The 16,899-nt window shown below is 37.3% G+C and overlaps 1 protein-coding gene across 5 annotated transcripts; it reads right to left on the bottom strand.

Annotated features, from left to right (window-relative positions):
• Nucleotides 1-505: 505 nt before the first annotated feature.
• LOC129565306 (schwannomin-interacting protein 1 homolog) lies at nt 506-15,883 on the bottom strand. Of its 5 annotated transcripts, none has more exons than XM_055440038.1 (10): nt 15,325-15,883; nt 11,254-11,886; nt 10,325-11,172; nt 9,355-10,153; nt 9,178-9,275; nt 4,490-4,613; nt 4,194-4,418; nt 3,902-4,047; nt 3,544-3,818; nt 506-3,125 (listed from the first exon to the last, which is right to left on the bottom strand). In XM_055440038.1, exons 2-10 carry the CDS (start codon nt 11,873-11,875, stop codon nt 2,990-2,992), a joined length of 3,273 nt encoding a protein of 1,090 aa, XP_055296013.1. In that variant the 5' UTR covers nt 11,876-11,886; nt 15,325-15,883; the 3' UTR covers nt 506-2,989. The 5 variants fall into 5 exon arrangements, with proteins under 5 accessions (XP_055296013.1, XP_055296012.1, XP_055296014.1 ...); XM_055440037.1 differs by lacking the exon at nt 15,325-15,883 and adding an exon at nt 13,141-13,454; XM_055440039.1 differs by lacking the exon at nt 15,325-15,883 and adding an exon at nt 13,211-13,454.
• Nucleotides 15,884-16,899: the final 1,016 nt, after the last annotated feature.

The raw sequence follows: 16,899 nt of genomic DNA, 5'->3' as shown, positions 1-16,899 counted from the left end.
GATGGTAGTGCCGCTGACTCGACGACCTAATTTAGTGAGTACAGTTCAACAACGAGAGAGAAACATTTTGTGGAAAATATCGTCTTTTTTAAAACTTCTTTCAGACAGGTACGCTGTTCCTAATTGGTATGGGTGTGTACTGTCTTGGAAGCTACTTTTGTGCATTAATCAAATTCAATGGATACATTTACTTCAGCTCCGTTGGCAGTGTGATCCTGATGACAGCTTGGCTTTCGTTACTGTTTTGAATTCATCATTAAGTTTTGAAAATTTTCTCGTCGATTTTTGGTGATTTTTCATGTTTTTCTTTTATTTGTTAACGCAAGAATGCGAAGAAAAAAATTTTGAAATACAGAAGAAATGTGAAAATTTTCTAAGAAGGAAATGTAAAGAGAAAAATCTTTCCTGCTGCATCATTTTACCTTGTACTATACTTACTCATACCAAAACGCTGTAAATTTTCCCTAAAGAATGAAATAAATGTGTAATAGAAACGCATTAACTGTTAGTTCAAGTGCCATAAAAGGTATTGTTTATTGGTTGTTGAAATTAACGATGTTTCAGACAAAGTTAATTGCGATTTTGGCTGAATTTAGTCTATAATTTGATCGCAATCAATGTGAATATATATCAATCAATCGATACATAAGATTAAGTGTTAAATAACCTTTAGAATATTTGTTTGCATATATTCTTGTTTGTGGTATTTTTAGTTAATGTGTTGTTGTTGTTTTTGGATAAATATGCTTTTGTTAAATATCAAGATAGAAGTAATAGCGTTATGTGTTTTTTTAAATCTATGGTAATTGCTCTGTTTGTTCATAAACGAAAAGTGTGTTATTTTAGCCGAGATCGATATGAGCTATGAGAGGTATTGTGGAAAATGGAGCCAACAATCATATAAATAGCTCAGTAATTATCGATGTCTTAATTAATACGGTTCAAAATTCACCGTAATGTATACACTGTGCTGCCATAAAAATAACCCCATATCTATTTCAAACCTGCAACTGAAACGTTTTTCTTTTCTGTTGCCGTTGCTAAATGACACACTTTTCGTAAGTGAGACAAAGATTCAGATTTCAATTCAATTTCCATCTCTGGTTAGAAAACGTCTATAGAATGAATCACCACTGTTTGTGTGTTTGATTTTTCCTTTGTATTGAATAGCTGATTATAACACGCTATATTCAATTCAGTTCAAGTCTTTTGATTATTGTTTTAAGAATGAGAGTAAACAAGAGATTCAGGTTGGATCACGAACGAAATTGAAAGGAAAAAACAAAACCGAATATTGAAAGAAATGTCAGGAATTGCAACTGAAGTGAATGTAACAAGTCTCAAAGTAAATGTATGTGTTGTTCTGTGTGTGGTAGTTCTATCGTCTGCATAGGTATTGATTGTTCCATTTCACTGTTAGTCTACTTATTAGGTAATAATTACTGAGTAATTCAACGATATGATCGATTTGATTTGATATTTTTGGTGCACGGCGAAGATTTTCTGTTTTCTCCAACAACACGTGCACAGTGCAAGCGTTGTCTGCATTATTCATTCATGATTGACAAGTATTTTGGGCCTATGTTCCAATTCAATTCAACGGACTAGTTAAGAATGACTCTACGGAAATGAATTCGAAAAATAGTGTTGTCTTTTTTTTCACAGTTAAATATTCAGGTTCTGGCTAATTTTTCTTTGTTTTGTTTTGTTCATCGATAAATAAGGAGGAGTATGAGCGAAGTTCCTCTAAGAAATCTATAAATAAATGACTTGAGTACAATGTATAACTTCACAAGAGCTGATAAATAGTTTGGTTTTATGAACTGTTTGTGACCATTAGTGTCTAGGTTTTAAGGTTTTTTTATTTCAGGAGAAATATGACTTGTTTATGGATGAGAATGAAACGTAAAAAGTTGAAAATTGGTCTAAACTAAAACATTATTTACCGGAAATTCGATAGAGGAAAAAGAACGAATGGAATAGAAACATTGAAACTACTAAAGGAACCGTGTTACGATCACAAGCCAATTTCAATTGACATTTCAAATAACAAAATTGCCTTCCATTTTTTTTCTTCTCTTCTTCAATTTTTATGATTGATTCGTGTCAGTTCAATTTTTCCATCTTCAATTTTGCTTTCATCTCTCTTTTCATTTTTTTTTTCTTCTTTTTTTCCCCATTTTTTGCTCTTTTCTCGCTCTCATTTTCGATTTACTCGATAATTGTGGAACAAATCTTCAACGAGAGACGATAAGTAGCAATAACTTGATGTCGTAACACGGCCGAGGTTGAAGTGAATTAAGAGTACATAATAATAATTATAGATGTTCGAGAGAGATAGATTATCCGGTTGTTTATTAAAGAGTTGAGAGAGTATCAGTGAAATTGATAGCGTAGTAGTAGTAAGTTAAAAGGTATTGTTATTGGATACTATTTACAGTTTTCGACTCTGCTTGCGCAATAGCACGACACGCACACACACACGCCGATTTTTTGTGTCTATGGATCTGTGTGTCGCAGATCATGTCCATAAGATGAAGCGTAATAGCGCGCGATGTACTACTTCAATTGCACTTTTTGTGTGATGGTAACTTTTTTATATCTTTGACCCATCTAGAAAAAATTCCAATAAAAATTGCGTGCGCAACGCATAACAAGATTGATTTGTTTTGTTAGAACGAAAATAATAGCGATGAAAAAGCCTTTATTCGGAAGAAAAAGAAGAAGGAAAAATTAAACGCTAAATTGAAACTTAAAAGGAAACGCCATAATCAGGAACGGAATCGGCTCTATATTCAAGTGCTTAAAAATTTCAAGTGATATCGAAAATAAAATGCAATCCAATTTAACATCTTCATTTTTGTTTAGTTTGCTCTTTTTTCGGCTTGTAAACATATTATAACAACCAATGTTAAACCAATTTTTGCTAGGAAATGCGATCTGCCTTAACTGCAAACGGGACTTGTGTCTTTTTTTTTGTCTGTGTCTTTTAAGATTTTCCAATTTGACTAGCTAATCTATGTTGCGGCTGCATCTTTTGTGAAACCATATATTTGGGAGATTTCATTGAATGGTACTTTTTTGCTGGTTTCTTGCGTTCACTGTATGGATCCTTTTTTGCACCTCTGTCGAATAAAAATTGTGTGAAAAAAGAATGAAATAAAAAGAAAAACTTAAAAACTCAAATAAATTGAAAATCGACGAATTTCAAACGTAAAAATTCAAATGTAAAAAAAAATAGGTGAAAGAATGAAATTAAGTGTGGAAAAAATGATTAGTAAGCACAACACATTACAAAATGCATGGTTGAATATAGAGAAATGACGACAAAAGCATGATTATTATTTAATCGAAATGAATGTGTTTTTGTTTTGGGGCGAAAAAAGAATCCAAAAGATTTAGAATTTTGATGGTGATTGATGGGTCGTGTGAAATGTGTAGCTGCGGCAGACGTCATGAGAGGTGGTTTTGGTGGTGGTGGTGGTGGTTTTTTGATAGGAATGGAAACGAAAATAAAACTAAATTTTCATTTTCCACACTTACAAGTATCGTGTTAGATCTTCAATGTCCACAAGCATCGAATCTTGGCCCATGTGCAAGTCATCACGATCCATCAGATATTTCACCAATTGCTCGTTCAGACTCTCGATTTGTGTGTGAAAATCATTGACAATGATCTGCAATTGTGCCACATTCATATCGGTCAACATTTGACGTGAAACACGACGCTTTCCAGCCGGGAAATTATAACCGACTTTTTCAATCGTACTGCGGATCATATTTGTAATTGGTGACTCCATTTGCTTTTGACGTTCCATCTAAACGAAAAATTGAAACAGAAGATAAGTTAGAGAAGACAATCAAGTGGATCTGGTGGAATTTTCAAGGGAACGCTATTCACCTCCATCTGCATATGTGCAATATCTTTTGCTTGAGCTAATGCCATTCGCGCTTCGATTTGTAGACGCGCCTGCTTGGTGAAGAAATCGATCTCTTTTGGATCTTCATCGGTTTTCAATGCATCCAATGTTAAAGCTGATGATCGAACTAAAACGCAAAGAATTGAAAAAAACAACAACATTACAATGAGAACAATCCATCAAGAGAACGTCACAAAGAAGGTCTATTGAAAGAAATTCAATGGTTGTGTCCTTAGGAAGAATTCAATTTCGTTTCTTTGTACAAAGCTCTACCTTTTTCCTGTGAAGCGGTCTTTTTCATCGACAATGGTCGTGAATTATAAGGATTTGCCTGTGCGGTAATATTGCTGTGACGAACTGGAACTGGCGGTTGATTGGTATGATTGGTATGTGTTACAGGTTTTGATAGCTTTGGGCAAGATTCACTGTCTGAACTGAGGCTGTCACCGTCAGCTGCAGCTGCTGCATCATTAACAAAGCAAATTTGCAAATTTTTACCTGTTTAAATCGAAAAAAATTGGCATTAAAATTAGCCTGTATGCGGGTTTCAAATCATTCAATTCATTCACCTTCTTGCAACCGTGTCTGTAAGCTGGGTTTGCGTCCTGGTTTTGCTGTTGAGATTTTTGTTAGGTAATCATCTTCAGCGCCCATGGCCAATCGACGACGAATTTCCTCACGATCATTTCGTTTCTGTGCCGAAGAGAATATTCGTTAGAATAAAATGAAAACACTTCTCTTCGAAGTAAAATCAGAATATTAACACAATAAAACCGCAAATCACGGTTAAAAATAAAACTCCAATTGAAATGTCAAACTTCAACATTTGAATTGCAAATCGAAATGTCGAGCATATTGAATGAATTTTTCCGTTTGCGACGTAAATGAATATCGAATATGAATAAAACAAAGAACTCTGTGCATATATATATACATAAAACAGTTCAGTTCGTCTTGGTGAATTGGTATCGTTGACACTAATCACGCGCACAAATTTATCAATCACATTGTCGATGTCTTCGATGAATTTTTCCTTCGCTCTGAGCTCAATCGGATCCCAATCGACTTGCAAATCGGCGTAATCAAAAACCCTTGGTAACATGATGTCATTGTCTAGATCGGATGCGGGTTTCTTTTGGTATAATTGACTGAAATATGAGCGAACCACGTTCAACATTGTTCGATTGGTGGTGGTGGTGTTGTCGTCGTCGTCGACGTTGGTAAAATGAGAATCACGATTTGAACTGTGTTCAAGAAATGCGATGGCACTTTCGTTTGCATAATTTCCGTTGAATTTATCATCTCGGCTATTGTTAGCTTTAGATATCGGTAAAATCGTTCTAATATTCACGATAAAATTATCGAGCATTTTCTTATTATTGTTGTTGTCGAGAGAGATAGAGACGTTAACTTAAATATTTATAATATGGCACAAGCAAAAATGCTTAAGTAAACTTGAATGAATTGGTAATTGCGCGTCGTGTTTTGCTGAGATAAAATTACATATTAATTTCACTTAATTAAACACAATGTATTTGATGGTGTTATGGAATGCAAAAATAATGCTATGAATGCGTCACTGCTGTCCGTCCAAACACACGCACCGAGCATGTTCACACTGAACACTCTTTAAGGAACTAAACGACGACGAAGAACACCACCAGACTGCCAGCTGCTCGGTTATTTCGTCGAAGAGCCTTTAGTCAGCCGAACGACAGATGTGATTTTTCGGAATCGGTTTGTTTTCGTATACACTTCGTAGTATTTGGGTTCATGTGTGTCTGTGTATGTGAACTTGCATACGTTTCTCCATCACCTTCTGTATGAAGGCAGGAAGAATGAATCGCACCGAAATGAAACGAACGTCAACTACCTAACTCAATGACTATATGAATGTTCGTGTGTGTGTGTGTGTGTGCAATGGCAAAAAAAACGAATTACTTTTGAATGAAACAGAAAACCTTGTCGAAAAGGGCTCTGATTACGACTCATTCAGCTCATGTGTATCGAAATGATTTTCGTTCCTTTGCAATGCTTGCTATCTTCGTCTTTGCAAATGTTTTCTTTAGCAATTTCAAATACCAGAGCACTTGCGTGTGTCTGTGTGTGTTCTTTGTTTGTTGTTTACATTTAATATCAGCATTTTACGAAAATACTTGTAATTCAAACGGAGCCGATTCAGGCACTGAGGCCAATTACAAAATGTTGAAAATTTTCAATATCACCTCTAAATCCCTTGTACAAACAATGCTAAACCGTGCGTTGATTTGTTTTCGTTGAGCTCAAATTCGGCTCTGTGCTTCGAATAACAACAGAAGCAATGTTTTATTCATTGGCCGTGCTTGAGCAATGGATGTAATAATAGCCGATCAAAATTGCGAACAAAATCTTCGTACAAACTGAAAAGGAGGAAAAAGAGAGAGAGAGAGAGAGAGAGAGAAAAAAAATGCAAAACGAATTCGTTCCGCGCAGTTCATTCGTTTCATTATAGCTCAAGATCGTCAGCTGCTTGAAAAAGTCATGAGTCCCAACCGATTCGATATTTGCCGCTTTAATTTGTGCGCGATCATTTCACAACGGTCAAATAATTTTGCGCCGTTTTGGACAGAAATATTCAGTGAATTTGACCTCAAACAACATTTAAATTTAATGTAAAATGCGCTTTTTTGTGTGTCATTCCAACGAAACTGTTCAAGGTTTCACTTGACATCACGCAAAAATCTTTTCGGTTCAGCAAGATTCTTGACAGACTTGAGACACACTCACACAAAGTGGATTGTCATTGCAATGTCGTATTGTTGAGTCGAGCCAAAAAAGCAGCACAACCTGAATTGACGCAAGTACCTAGTTTCAGAATGATTTCAATTGAATTTGTTAAAACTTGTATGATCGCGCGCAGCATATAACATCGTCGTACTATGAACGAGATAAAATTGAACTTTCTAAAGTGCGTCACGCATTTCGACATTCACTCAGTACAATTCCGGAAATTAGCCGACACGCAAAAAATACATACACACCTGACTTAACTATTGTTTCGTGAGCGTCAATTGAAAGAGAGAAAAAACTCCAATTGAATCGTGTGTACGCGAAATCACTATAATTTACACTTACTTGATTGGCAAATGTACTGAACAGCCGAACACTGTCCAAACTTTCATGATCGTCATAGGTCAATGTGTATAAATCGTTAACGAAACGCGAATCTTTCTTGTAATGGCGCTTATCAAACGGTAGCGAACTCAGTGATGTGGGTTCGTGGTTTATCGGCGCGCCAATCGCAAAATTTGCACCACTTTTCTCGTAATAAAATGCAGCGCACATTTTTTCACGTGGATCATCCACTGTCGCACCTCAACCGAAAATTATTTCTATCACCTTTTGCACATTGAATCAATTTTGCAATGATCGAAATTTTCTGAGTATTGATCACTTTTTTTGCAATTTTTTTTCGCGTTTTGATACCACAAACACACTTTTTACAATCTCTTCCGAGAATTTCGACTTTTTCCACTGCAAACTGGATTATTGCCACATCACAATACTATCAAATATAGCTTGAAACATACACAGAAATACTGCTGTTGGTTACAAAACTCGCGAAACTTTCCAAATGGAATTTCAATTCAATTTGCGTGGCTCATGCTCGGCAGCAGCGTAGCGATTGAAGCACCAATCAAACAATGACTGACATCGCGAGTCTATAATCGTGGCCGTTGTGGCTCACAGCAGCAGCAGAAGCAGTAGTACTTTTGTTAGTAGAAGCAGCAGAGAGTGCTTCGGTTCTTCGAAGCGTTTCAAACATCATACGATCATGAGTTACGGTGGCTGTTGTTGTATGCTTTACTAGTCGTTCATATTTCTTTGTTTGTTGATGGTTGATTCGAATGCGATGGCCCAAGAATGGGTTTACAGAGCACATAAATACAACACAAAAACAACATCAACATCAACAACCAAACCGAATCATTGCTGTGTACTTCTGTGTATGTTGGTTATGAAGGTTATTTAATTGAGAAAGTTGGAATTTGTTTACGGTGGTATTGAGATCGGTCGAATGTCGATGTGGTTGTTGTTATTTTTTTTCGGCCAAACACACAATAACAATTCGCGATGATATTTACCATAATGTGTCTTTTGTTCATTCTTTTTGGTCATAATTTTTTTTTGTCTTTGGGTTTATTACACGGTGACCGCAGTGATTGTTACGTCTGAATTAACGGGAAAGAGTTGTAAGTCGCGACTCTAGGTTTGAGCATTGATGTTCGTTCGAAAAACACAAACACATACGTTTTTATTGCACGTGTTGAGTGCGGAGCAATCAATGAAAATAAGGCAAGAACCCCAAGCATTTCGATTGTGTGCAAGAATTTTCAATTGCATGTCGTTTAATCAACGACGCCTACTTCAATTTCTTGAAATATCACACGTTTCCTCGTTTCATCTATTGCCGATCCGATCGCTATTGAATTTCTATTTCCAATCTCTCTCCCTCTCTCTCTCTCTCTCTCTCTCTCTCTCTCTCTCTCTCGCGGTTATTTAGGTTAAATTCTGATTTAAATTGCCATATTTTCTTTCACGGTTCTTCTAAATGCGATTAGAAAAGTCATTAGTAAGGCTCTTTGGCCATTGGCACTGTGAAACCGCTGTGAAAAACGCACAAAAACAATCTCGAATCTTACTACGTATAACGAGCCGACACACGCTTTACACAGAGAGTACCAAGAGAGCGAGAAAAACAAATCGTGATAAATCCCACCGCTTAAAATGGAATTGAAATAGAATTTCAGCACCGGTCAATAACACATTTTTTTTCGTTTCGTTTCGCATTAAACGTAAATATTAACCATAAAAGTGTTTGTTGTTGTGCCTCGCATCTAATCTAGATAAATGGTGCTCTTTGTATTGCGATGCATGATTACTCAAGCAGAAAATTTATCACAGTAAACTGGATTCGATGAATCCAGACTCACACACAGACAGCGAGCACACAGCAACGAGCTCGATGTTCAATTACAATCAGTGCATTTATCGCGTAATTCGATGCAAATATTTATCAACGCCATGCGTTCATTGCTCAAATAAAGCAACACAATACACCACGCAATTCACACCATACACACGCGTGCAGTGACTGACACACACACACACACACACGCTTCGTTATAATGACATTTGCAATAGATGAGCTGTTCTTAAATCGCGGAAAAATCCATTCGTTTCCAACATAAAAGAAAACATTTTTTTCTCTACTCACGCGTCGTTCGTCCTCCTTAACCAATTTCATATGATTTTTAATGGTTTCCATATCGATAACCGGAAGCGCTGTCTCGATATTGTACACATCAAAGCAACCTATTGAAATAGACAGTCACAACACACACTCACATTACAATCATGATTATGATTTTGTATCAGATTTTCGATTCCATACCTGAATTCTCTTTCTGATCTGTTTTCGCGTGATTGCGCTCCGAATTCGTGCAGCTGTCGTCATTGTTGTTATTGTTATTGTTCAAATATTTCACATTACCGTTGGTCTGATTGACGTCTGATGTACTTTTTGCCATTGTCGTGCTGCCGCCGCCGCCGCCGTTGTTGTTATTGTTGTTTGGTTTGCCCTGGTCGCGGTACAATAGTGCATTTTTCTTTATCTGCATTTGCACAATGGTTTCCATCAGTTTGCGTTCATCCATTCGCTCTTTCTTACGTGGCTGAACCACAGCAACACTTGCACCCGATTTCTTCGATTTCTGGACGACACTGCAATTCGTGTCCGCACATTCAACCGATTCTTTACCGTCTGATGAGCGTTTCGTATTGTCTGTTGCACCAGTCTGATTATTGTGCGCTGTTGTACAGTTGTCTACAACATTGTGGGCGGATTTCACACTGCTCATCGTCGTCGTCGATTTCATATGCTTTTTCGCTTTGCGATCAAACTCGGGCAAATGGATTTTCTTTGGGTGTGGTGGAGCTGTCACTACTGGAGCAGAACATTTCGTCGGAGACGAGTCATTTGTGTTGGTCTGTTTGTCATACCAAGCCGTTGTGTCGTCATTCATGTATGCAACGGTGGGCAATTGACGATCATCAAACGATGATCGCTGATACTTTGGCCTAACAATTGCCGTTGGAATTTGATTCTTTATCATCGAGTCTTGTTCAGTTGATTGCTCATGATCGGCTTTCGCAATTGTGTCATTTGCACTGGATAAACTAGCATCGGTTATCTGAATATGGGGGCGTAAAAATCGGTATTAAATCGAATTCAGTTTTATTCTCGAAATTTGAAAGATTAAAATTAAACCGGAATAAAAATTTGATTCAAATGGAAAAAGATGAAAAAGAATTCTAACCAAAGAAAATGAATCGCTTGTCGACTTTAATCCGTTAAGTCATACCTTGTCCGTGAATTTATCATTCGCCTCAATATTGCCGCAAACTGGAGAATCAACCTCATCGCAATCATTTGAAAAGCTGTTGCTTCTGTAGCCCGTCACCAAAAGGCCAAGCTCACGTTCAACTTCCTGTTCAAAATTGCCAACAATATCGACTGGAGTGATGCTCCAAGCACTTCCAGGTTCATCTTTTTCTACGCTTGATGGTGACAAGTCTTCAGTGACATCAAGCAAAATATCGGGCTTATCAACACTCTGCTCGAAACCTCGTTCGCATGAATTGGACTTTTTCACCACATCCGGTTCATTCACGGGTGATTCAATTTTCTTTGCAAATACTCCCATATTTTCAATATTAATTCCACCGTCGTCATAATGTTCCAAGTAGGTTTTCAAATCGTATGCATTTACATCAGTAACACCGTCAATTGAATGAATATCGGTTTGTTCATAATCGATAAGCTCCTTTTCGGACAGCATTTCGATGGCTGTAGACAAATGAGTTGAATTGGATTCGAAAACGGTACGTAAAATCTCTTCAACCGTCGTCAAATTGTCACATTTAGTCGTTACTCTCTCCTCAGCAATAATATTATTTCCATTCGAATCGTCGCATGCAAAAGTGTTATTATTTTCCGTGCTATGGCCTTCACTTGGGAAATCGCTGTCAACTTCGGAAAAGTCACTGTCTGACATACTTCCGACCTGGTTGCCGTGATGATCGACAAAATGTTCAGAGAGTGTGTGGGCTAAGTGTTGGAAACCGGGATAATTTGGATTAATGATACCACGTGGGTATGGTGATTTTTCTGCACTCAACGACGCTGAGATTGATAACGATGAAAATTCTTCTGCAAATGAGAAAAGACGAAAAAAAAATTAATTGAAAAATAAATGTCGATTGAATATCGATTGCAATTGCAATTTCTTACCTTCTTCATCCATCAATTGCTCCTGCGTATTGGGAGCGTTGTCTTTGTAGGATTCACATTCAAAATTCTGTCTGCATAAATTGCTGCGACTAATCAATCGATTAATTTCCGCTTCAATATCGGATGACGAGCCATCAATCAAGTCGACGGTGTCTTTTGAACACGGTCCAATGGAATTCACAATATTCCCATTGCCGTTGGCATTATCGTCGTCGTCATCTTCGTCGTCAACCGTATCGAGATGTTCACGTGATTTTAATTTTTTGTGCGATCCATAGAAACAATATGTTTCGTTCAATGCCAATAATGCTTTGCTGAACTCCGTTTCCAATTGCCAATTTTGTGATGCGCTCAATGCATCACATCCGGCCGATGACGACGACGAGTCGCTGATTTCAAAATAGGTACTGCTTGTGGTTGCCGTTTTTGGAGATGTCACTGTCACACTGTCGATATTTGATTGGTGATTTCCGTTCGATGTGAATGTTTTCACCGTATTTCCACTGAAATTTCCATTTGAATGGCAGTCGCGATCGATAATATCGTTGGCGTGACTATAATTGTTGTGGTTGTTGTTGTTATTATTACTGTTCAAGTAACTCAACGGCTCGTATAAACGCATATTGCTGTTTGCTGTAGAGAGAGAAAGAGGGAGAAAAAGCAATTGAGTTATGGAAAATTATTATTCGCATTAGAATCAATAAAAATGCATTCATTCTCGGTTGATGGCGCTGTGCAGTGTGCATACGCTTTATGTTTATTGCAGCGATGAAGGCAACAATCGCGGTACACGACGGCTAAATGAAATGAAAAATTGCTTGTAAACCTCAAATTACAAGGAAAACAATCCATTTCAACCATGTTTCGCTTTTTTTTTCCACAAACACAATTTTATGGCCGTGTCGAAACGTACAACAGCGACAGCGTCAAAAGTAATAAAAATGAAAATGAAAATTGTGCGCGATATGGGTCACGCAATGGTTACAATGGTCTTTTTATATACTCAATTAAATCGTCGCCAGTTAAAGGGTTCAATAGAAAATTTTGGTTCATGTTGAGCCAGCTAAGATGAATGCTGTAAAAAAATACGGTGAAATTTATGGAGCAAAATCTTTGTATCGTCACTTCAATTTATGTTTTGTGTTAAATGTAGCCCGTTTTTTACACTGCAACCATTGGACATTTACAGGAAGCATCAATTTTTCCGCAACTGTACCACCGCAACCCCGGTTATTCAATTAAGAGTCGAGAAATATTGAAGGAAAATGTCGAAAACGAGTCAGAATATATGAAAGCACTTGATCAAAAATTCAAAGCACTAGGAAATAACCATCGTCTGTAAACTCGAACGCAAATACAAACTGAACCCTGGCTTCCTGCTTATGTAAGTGGTGGAGAGAGAGAGTCAATGAAAAATGCAACGCTTTAGTATTGAGATAAAGATTTGTATAGCTTACAACGACGACGACGACGACATGGAAAACTTTGAATGGGGGAGAATGAACGAAGAAAAAATAAGAACTATTTTCCGCCGTCGGTGGTTTGGTGTTAGCTGACTGGTGGTGCTTGCGTTTATAGGTTCTCTATGTTTTTTTTTTCGTTTTCCTCTCGGATTTTGTATGCGGTTTTACTGCATATTATATAACGATTATTGATTTTTAAGACGTTTCGACATTTCGCACACTCAATTTATTTTCGTTCGCAAAACTTTAATTAAAGTTTGACATGAAAAAGACATTCAAGAATATTCCACCATCAACAATAATGTCGACTGTGTTTTTTTTTCGTCTCGTTTCGCGTCTTGAATTCTTGTCATTCAGCGCAAGGCGTGGAGAGCGTTCGCTGCTTCATTTGTGTTTGACTATAAAAATCCTTGATGCAAAATACCTCAACATGATTTCATTGATTGGAATGTCTCTCTCTTGCTACCAAAGCTATTGTTCTACTAAATTCTCACTTGCTTTTGTTTTACACACACACTAAATCAATTAATTGTTTGGAAACTGTTCAGCTGCTGCTGCTGTTGTTATCAAAATTGCTTTGATCCCAAAGGATTTCAATCACTTCAAGTGTCCGCTTTGAAGCCAAAACTTTATTTATTTACAAACATTACACACACTCGATTCGTATATTGACTGAAAGCAAGCACCGAAATTACAGTGCCGAAGAGCACATAGCCGTAGGGTGGCCGATTCGCAACTGGAGGGCAATTTTTTCGTTTCAGGTTGGTAGCACAGCAAATAAATCGACGTAACGTAATCTGGAATAAACATCGCTATCGATACACGACGAAAATATAGACATTGAGTGTGGCGCGTACTGCGCAAGCTCCCCACAAATGGTACATGAGATGGCAATAGGTGAGACAGCCGCTAGATGCATTTTTTTTGCGCGAAAATGGGGTAGCAATAGAACGTAATGGAAAATGTGAAACAAATGGATTTTTTCGTACGTGAATACCGTTGGCAATGGTGGAGTGTCAGGCGAGAGAAGCACATACACAGCGACAACTCAAAATGTTCTATTCCGTTTGGATCGGCTCCATTCCGTGTGCTATGCAATTCGTTCATCGAATTTACGATTATGAGTGTTGTGTATACAAACTACAGTTTAAATTTACGTGCGACCGTATAAATGAACGTGTAGCACAAACATCAATGATTAGCGAGTGTAATTTGAATGAAGACTTGTATTTCGGTTATGGGCATCAAACGCACAACCACACACACATACAAACACCATAAATATGCACGACAACTCCAAGTTGTGTGGGGTGCTTGCGCTAGTGTGAGTGACAGTGTGTGGGAACGTATTCGGATCTGACAAACACCAGCAATTATTTGAGATTGGGGCTGCTGCTGCTGTTTTTTCCATTCTGTAATAGAGAGCTAGAGATATTTTCCCTTTTTTTGATTTTTATGGACTTTTGTTTTGTATTTCGCATTTAGATAGGGCTTTTCATGTGCGTCATTCGTTGGTTCGCACTCCTTCTCTATACACAGCGAACACATTATGAATGGTAAACTTCATTTGGTATGTGTTTTGTGTGCACAAAAATGTTAGACATGAAAATCCGTCTGATCACGATTTGTCAACTGTGGCGCTCGTCATTTCGGCCGTTTCTCTCTCTTTTTTTGCTGTTATTTTTGTTGCTGGAAAATTATTGAGTATGCAAAGAAATTTTTCTAGTAAAAGAAATTTGTAATAAACCACGTCATAATACACAAAGCATTCCGTTTTTGATGTTGAGCAAAACAAAAGGCATTATGCAAATAGAATCGACTGAATGCTTGGCACTTGAAATTTTTGTTTTTAATATAAATATCATTCAGAAAAAGATAGAGAGGCCATAATTAATTTTACCGTCATAATGAGATGATTTCGTTAAAAGTCACAAGCAAATGCACAGCAGTGTGCTCGACCTTTTTTAATTGATCAAATTAGAGTCGGTGGCATTAAAAAGGCTATGCGTAGGGAGCGTAGCAAAACGACATTCAACATGAAATGTATGTTGGCATGCAGGAGACAATGACGGCGGTAGCAAGTAAATCGAAATTTATGAGCCAACCGTTAAATTGACAGTTTATTGCAACGGTGACTATAGCACAGCCAGCCGAACAAATTTATGGCAATTTCGTTGAATTACATTTTTACTCTCTGTTTACGACGGACGATTGGCAAACAGAAAAACGGAATGCGAAATTGAAAGAGAGCAACTCAATGAAATTGTTTTTTTTTGCTACCGATTTTCATAGCTCTCTGTCACTCTCATATGTATCGAATGTGAATATTAAAAAAAAAGTTTCAAGAAAAGTGACACAAGGCTCCCGTTTCCTTTTTCATTCAGATGTAGTACACGAGTGCGATTAATCAATACAAGTTGAATCAGTTAGTGTGGAGCACATTGAACAATCATTTCTAGAAAACAGCCGACGTTTTGGTCAAATGCCGTAAATTATTTTCTCTCCGTTTTCTGTCCTCGTTTCACGCGAAGCACACACACACATTCGAGAGAAAAGGATGTATGAATACAAAAGAGGTAGAGATAGTCTATATAAATATAATACGAACCTTTTGTGAAGCTTTTTTTTTATGAAATCCACCGAAAAAATCTATTCAAATACTCGACATATACGAAACACGCACCAAAACTTTATTTTTCTCTTTTCTACTTTTGATAGAAATGACAGCGCATTCATTTGCCTCAATATCAAAACATTCGTTCTGATGGCACACTCAAAATCTGCAACTTTTTCACTTCACTTGTAATTTTGCTTTGAATGAATTTTATTTGAAATTCAATTTACAAAGCAATGATGGTGGTGATGATTATACAGAAATACAAATAAAAAATCTACAACAAAAATTCACTCAATCGCCGTGGAATCACACAAAAATGTCCATGTCCATTCAACGATGAATGTAGAACATATCAAACGAACTGAATATTGTTGCGTGGGCAGAAAGCATGTAGCTTATGCATCGCCAGCAGACAACTCACTGAGACAGAGAGAACCACACAGAATGGAACACAACATGAATTTACATTGAAATTTAATCAACGCGTTTATCCTTTTTAAGTAGAAGGAAAAGGTCTGTTTTCCATATTGGCGACATTTTTCACTTGAACAGAGTCAACGAGCGTAGCATTTTTGTTGTTGTCGTCCTTTTCCACACAATGTTTCATCCTATTCGTGCGAATGGGCAGCAAGTACGAATTCAACCGACTGTTTGTCTCTGTTCAACCGTGTATTCCCCTCGACTTCGACTTCGAAACAGTATACGATCGATGTGCGCAAGCTGTTACCGAATCGGCACTTTTCCACGGCATGTGTGTGTGTGCTGGCATTTCATACACACACCATTTTATACATTTTCCATATCGTGTACACAAATAACGCAATATTTGTCGTCGCATTCAGAGAAAGTGGATGCGAATTATTGCGTACATACGAAATCATATCAATTCATTTAAATTAACATTGTAATGTTGATTGCGGTATCGTGTCGACATTTGCAACGTTTGCGTTGTTAGCCAAACCGAAGATGCAACAACTGAAATTAATAAACCCAGTTATTTGTCATTATTATTTCATTTTCAAGTATTTTCCACACGATGCCAAACCGCTGAGCAAAATGATTTTAATTGGATTTCATTCGGGTATTTCAAGGCATGTCACGTACTCTCACATTTTCAGTTAAGCTAAATCAAAAATTCGTCCAGCAAATGCAGCCATCTACGAAATTTATTCAATTAAAATTGCATTACAGTGTCTCGGTTTCGCTTGAAGCATTTTCAAATCCACCAACATCAACATCCACTTGAGCTTCGAGTGAGAAGATACAGTTTACAGCGTCCATATAAGTTTTAATGCAATCACTTTACTGGCTACTTGTAAATATTACTTTTTTTTTCATGGCAACATTTTTCTCCCTTTGTATCTCTCTACAGGAGAGATTCACTCCCACTATGTACTTTTTCATTTTTTGCTATTTTCACTGGCATTACAGTTCCGTTTTTCCTCTCTCTCTCTATCTCTCTGCGGACGATTTAAGCTATGGCCATAAATTTACTAGCAAAAGCCTATACGGTACTTTAAACCAATTCAATTACAGTTGAACGTTGTTAGCGCCACCATTAAATCT

This window comes from Sitodiplosis mosellana, unplaced genomic scaffold (genome assembly GCF_009176505.1).
Source record: "Sitodiplosis mosellana isolate CC-2019 unplaced genomic scaffold, AAFC_SMos_1.0 Smas_scaffold_2, whole genome shotgun sequence".
Lineage (NCBI taxonomy): Eukaryota > Metazoa > Arthropoda > Insecta > Diptera > Cecidomyiidae > Sitodiplosis > Sitodiplosis mosellana.
This window is presented reverse-complemented; position numbering and strand designations above follow the sequence as displayed.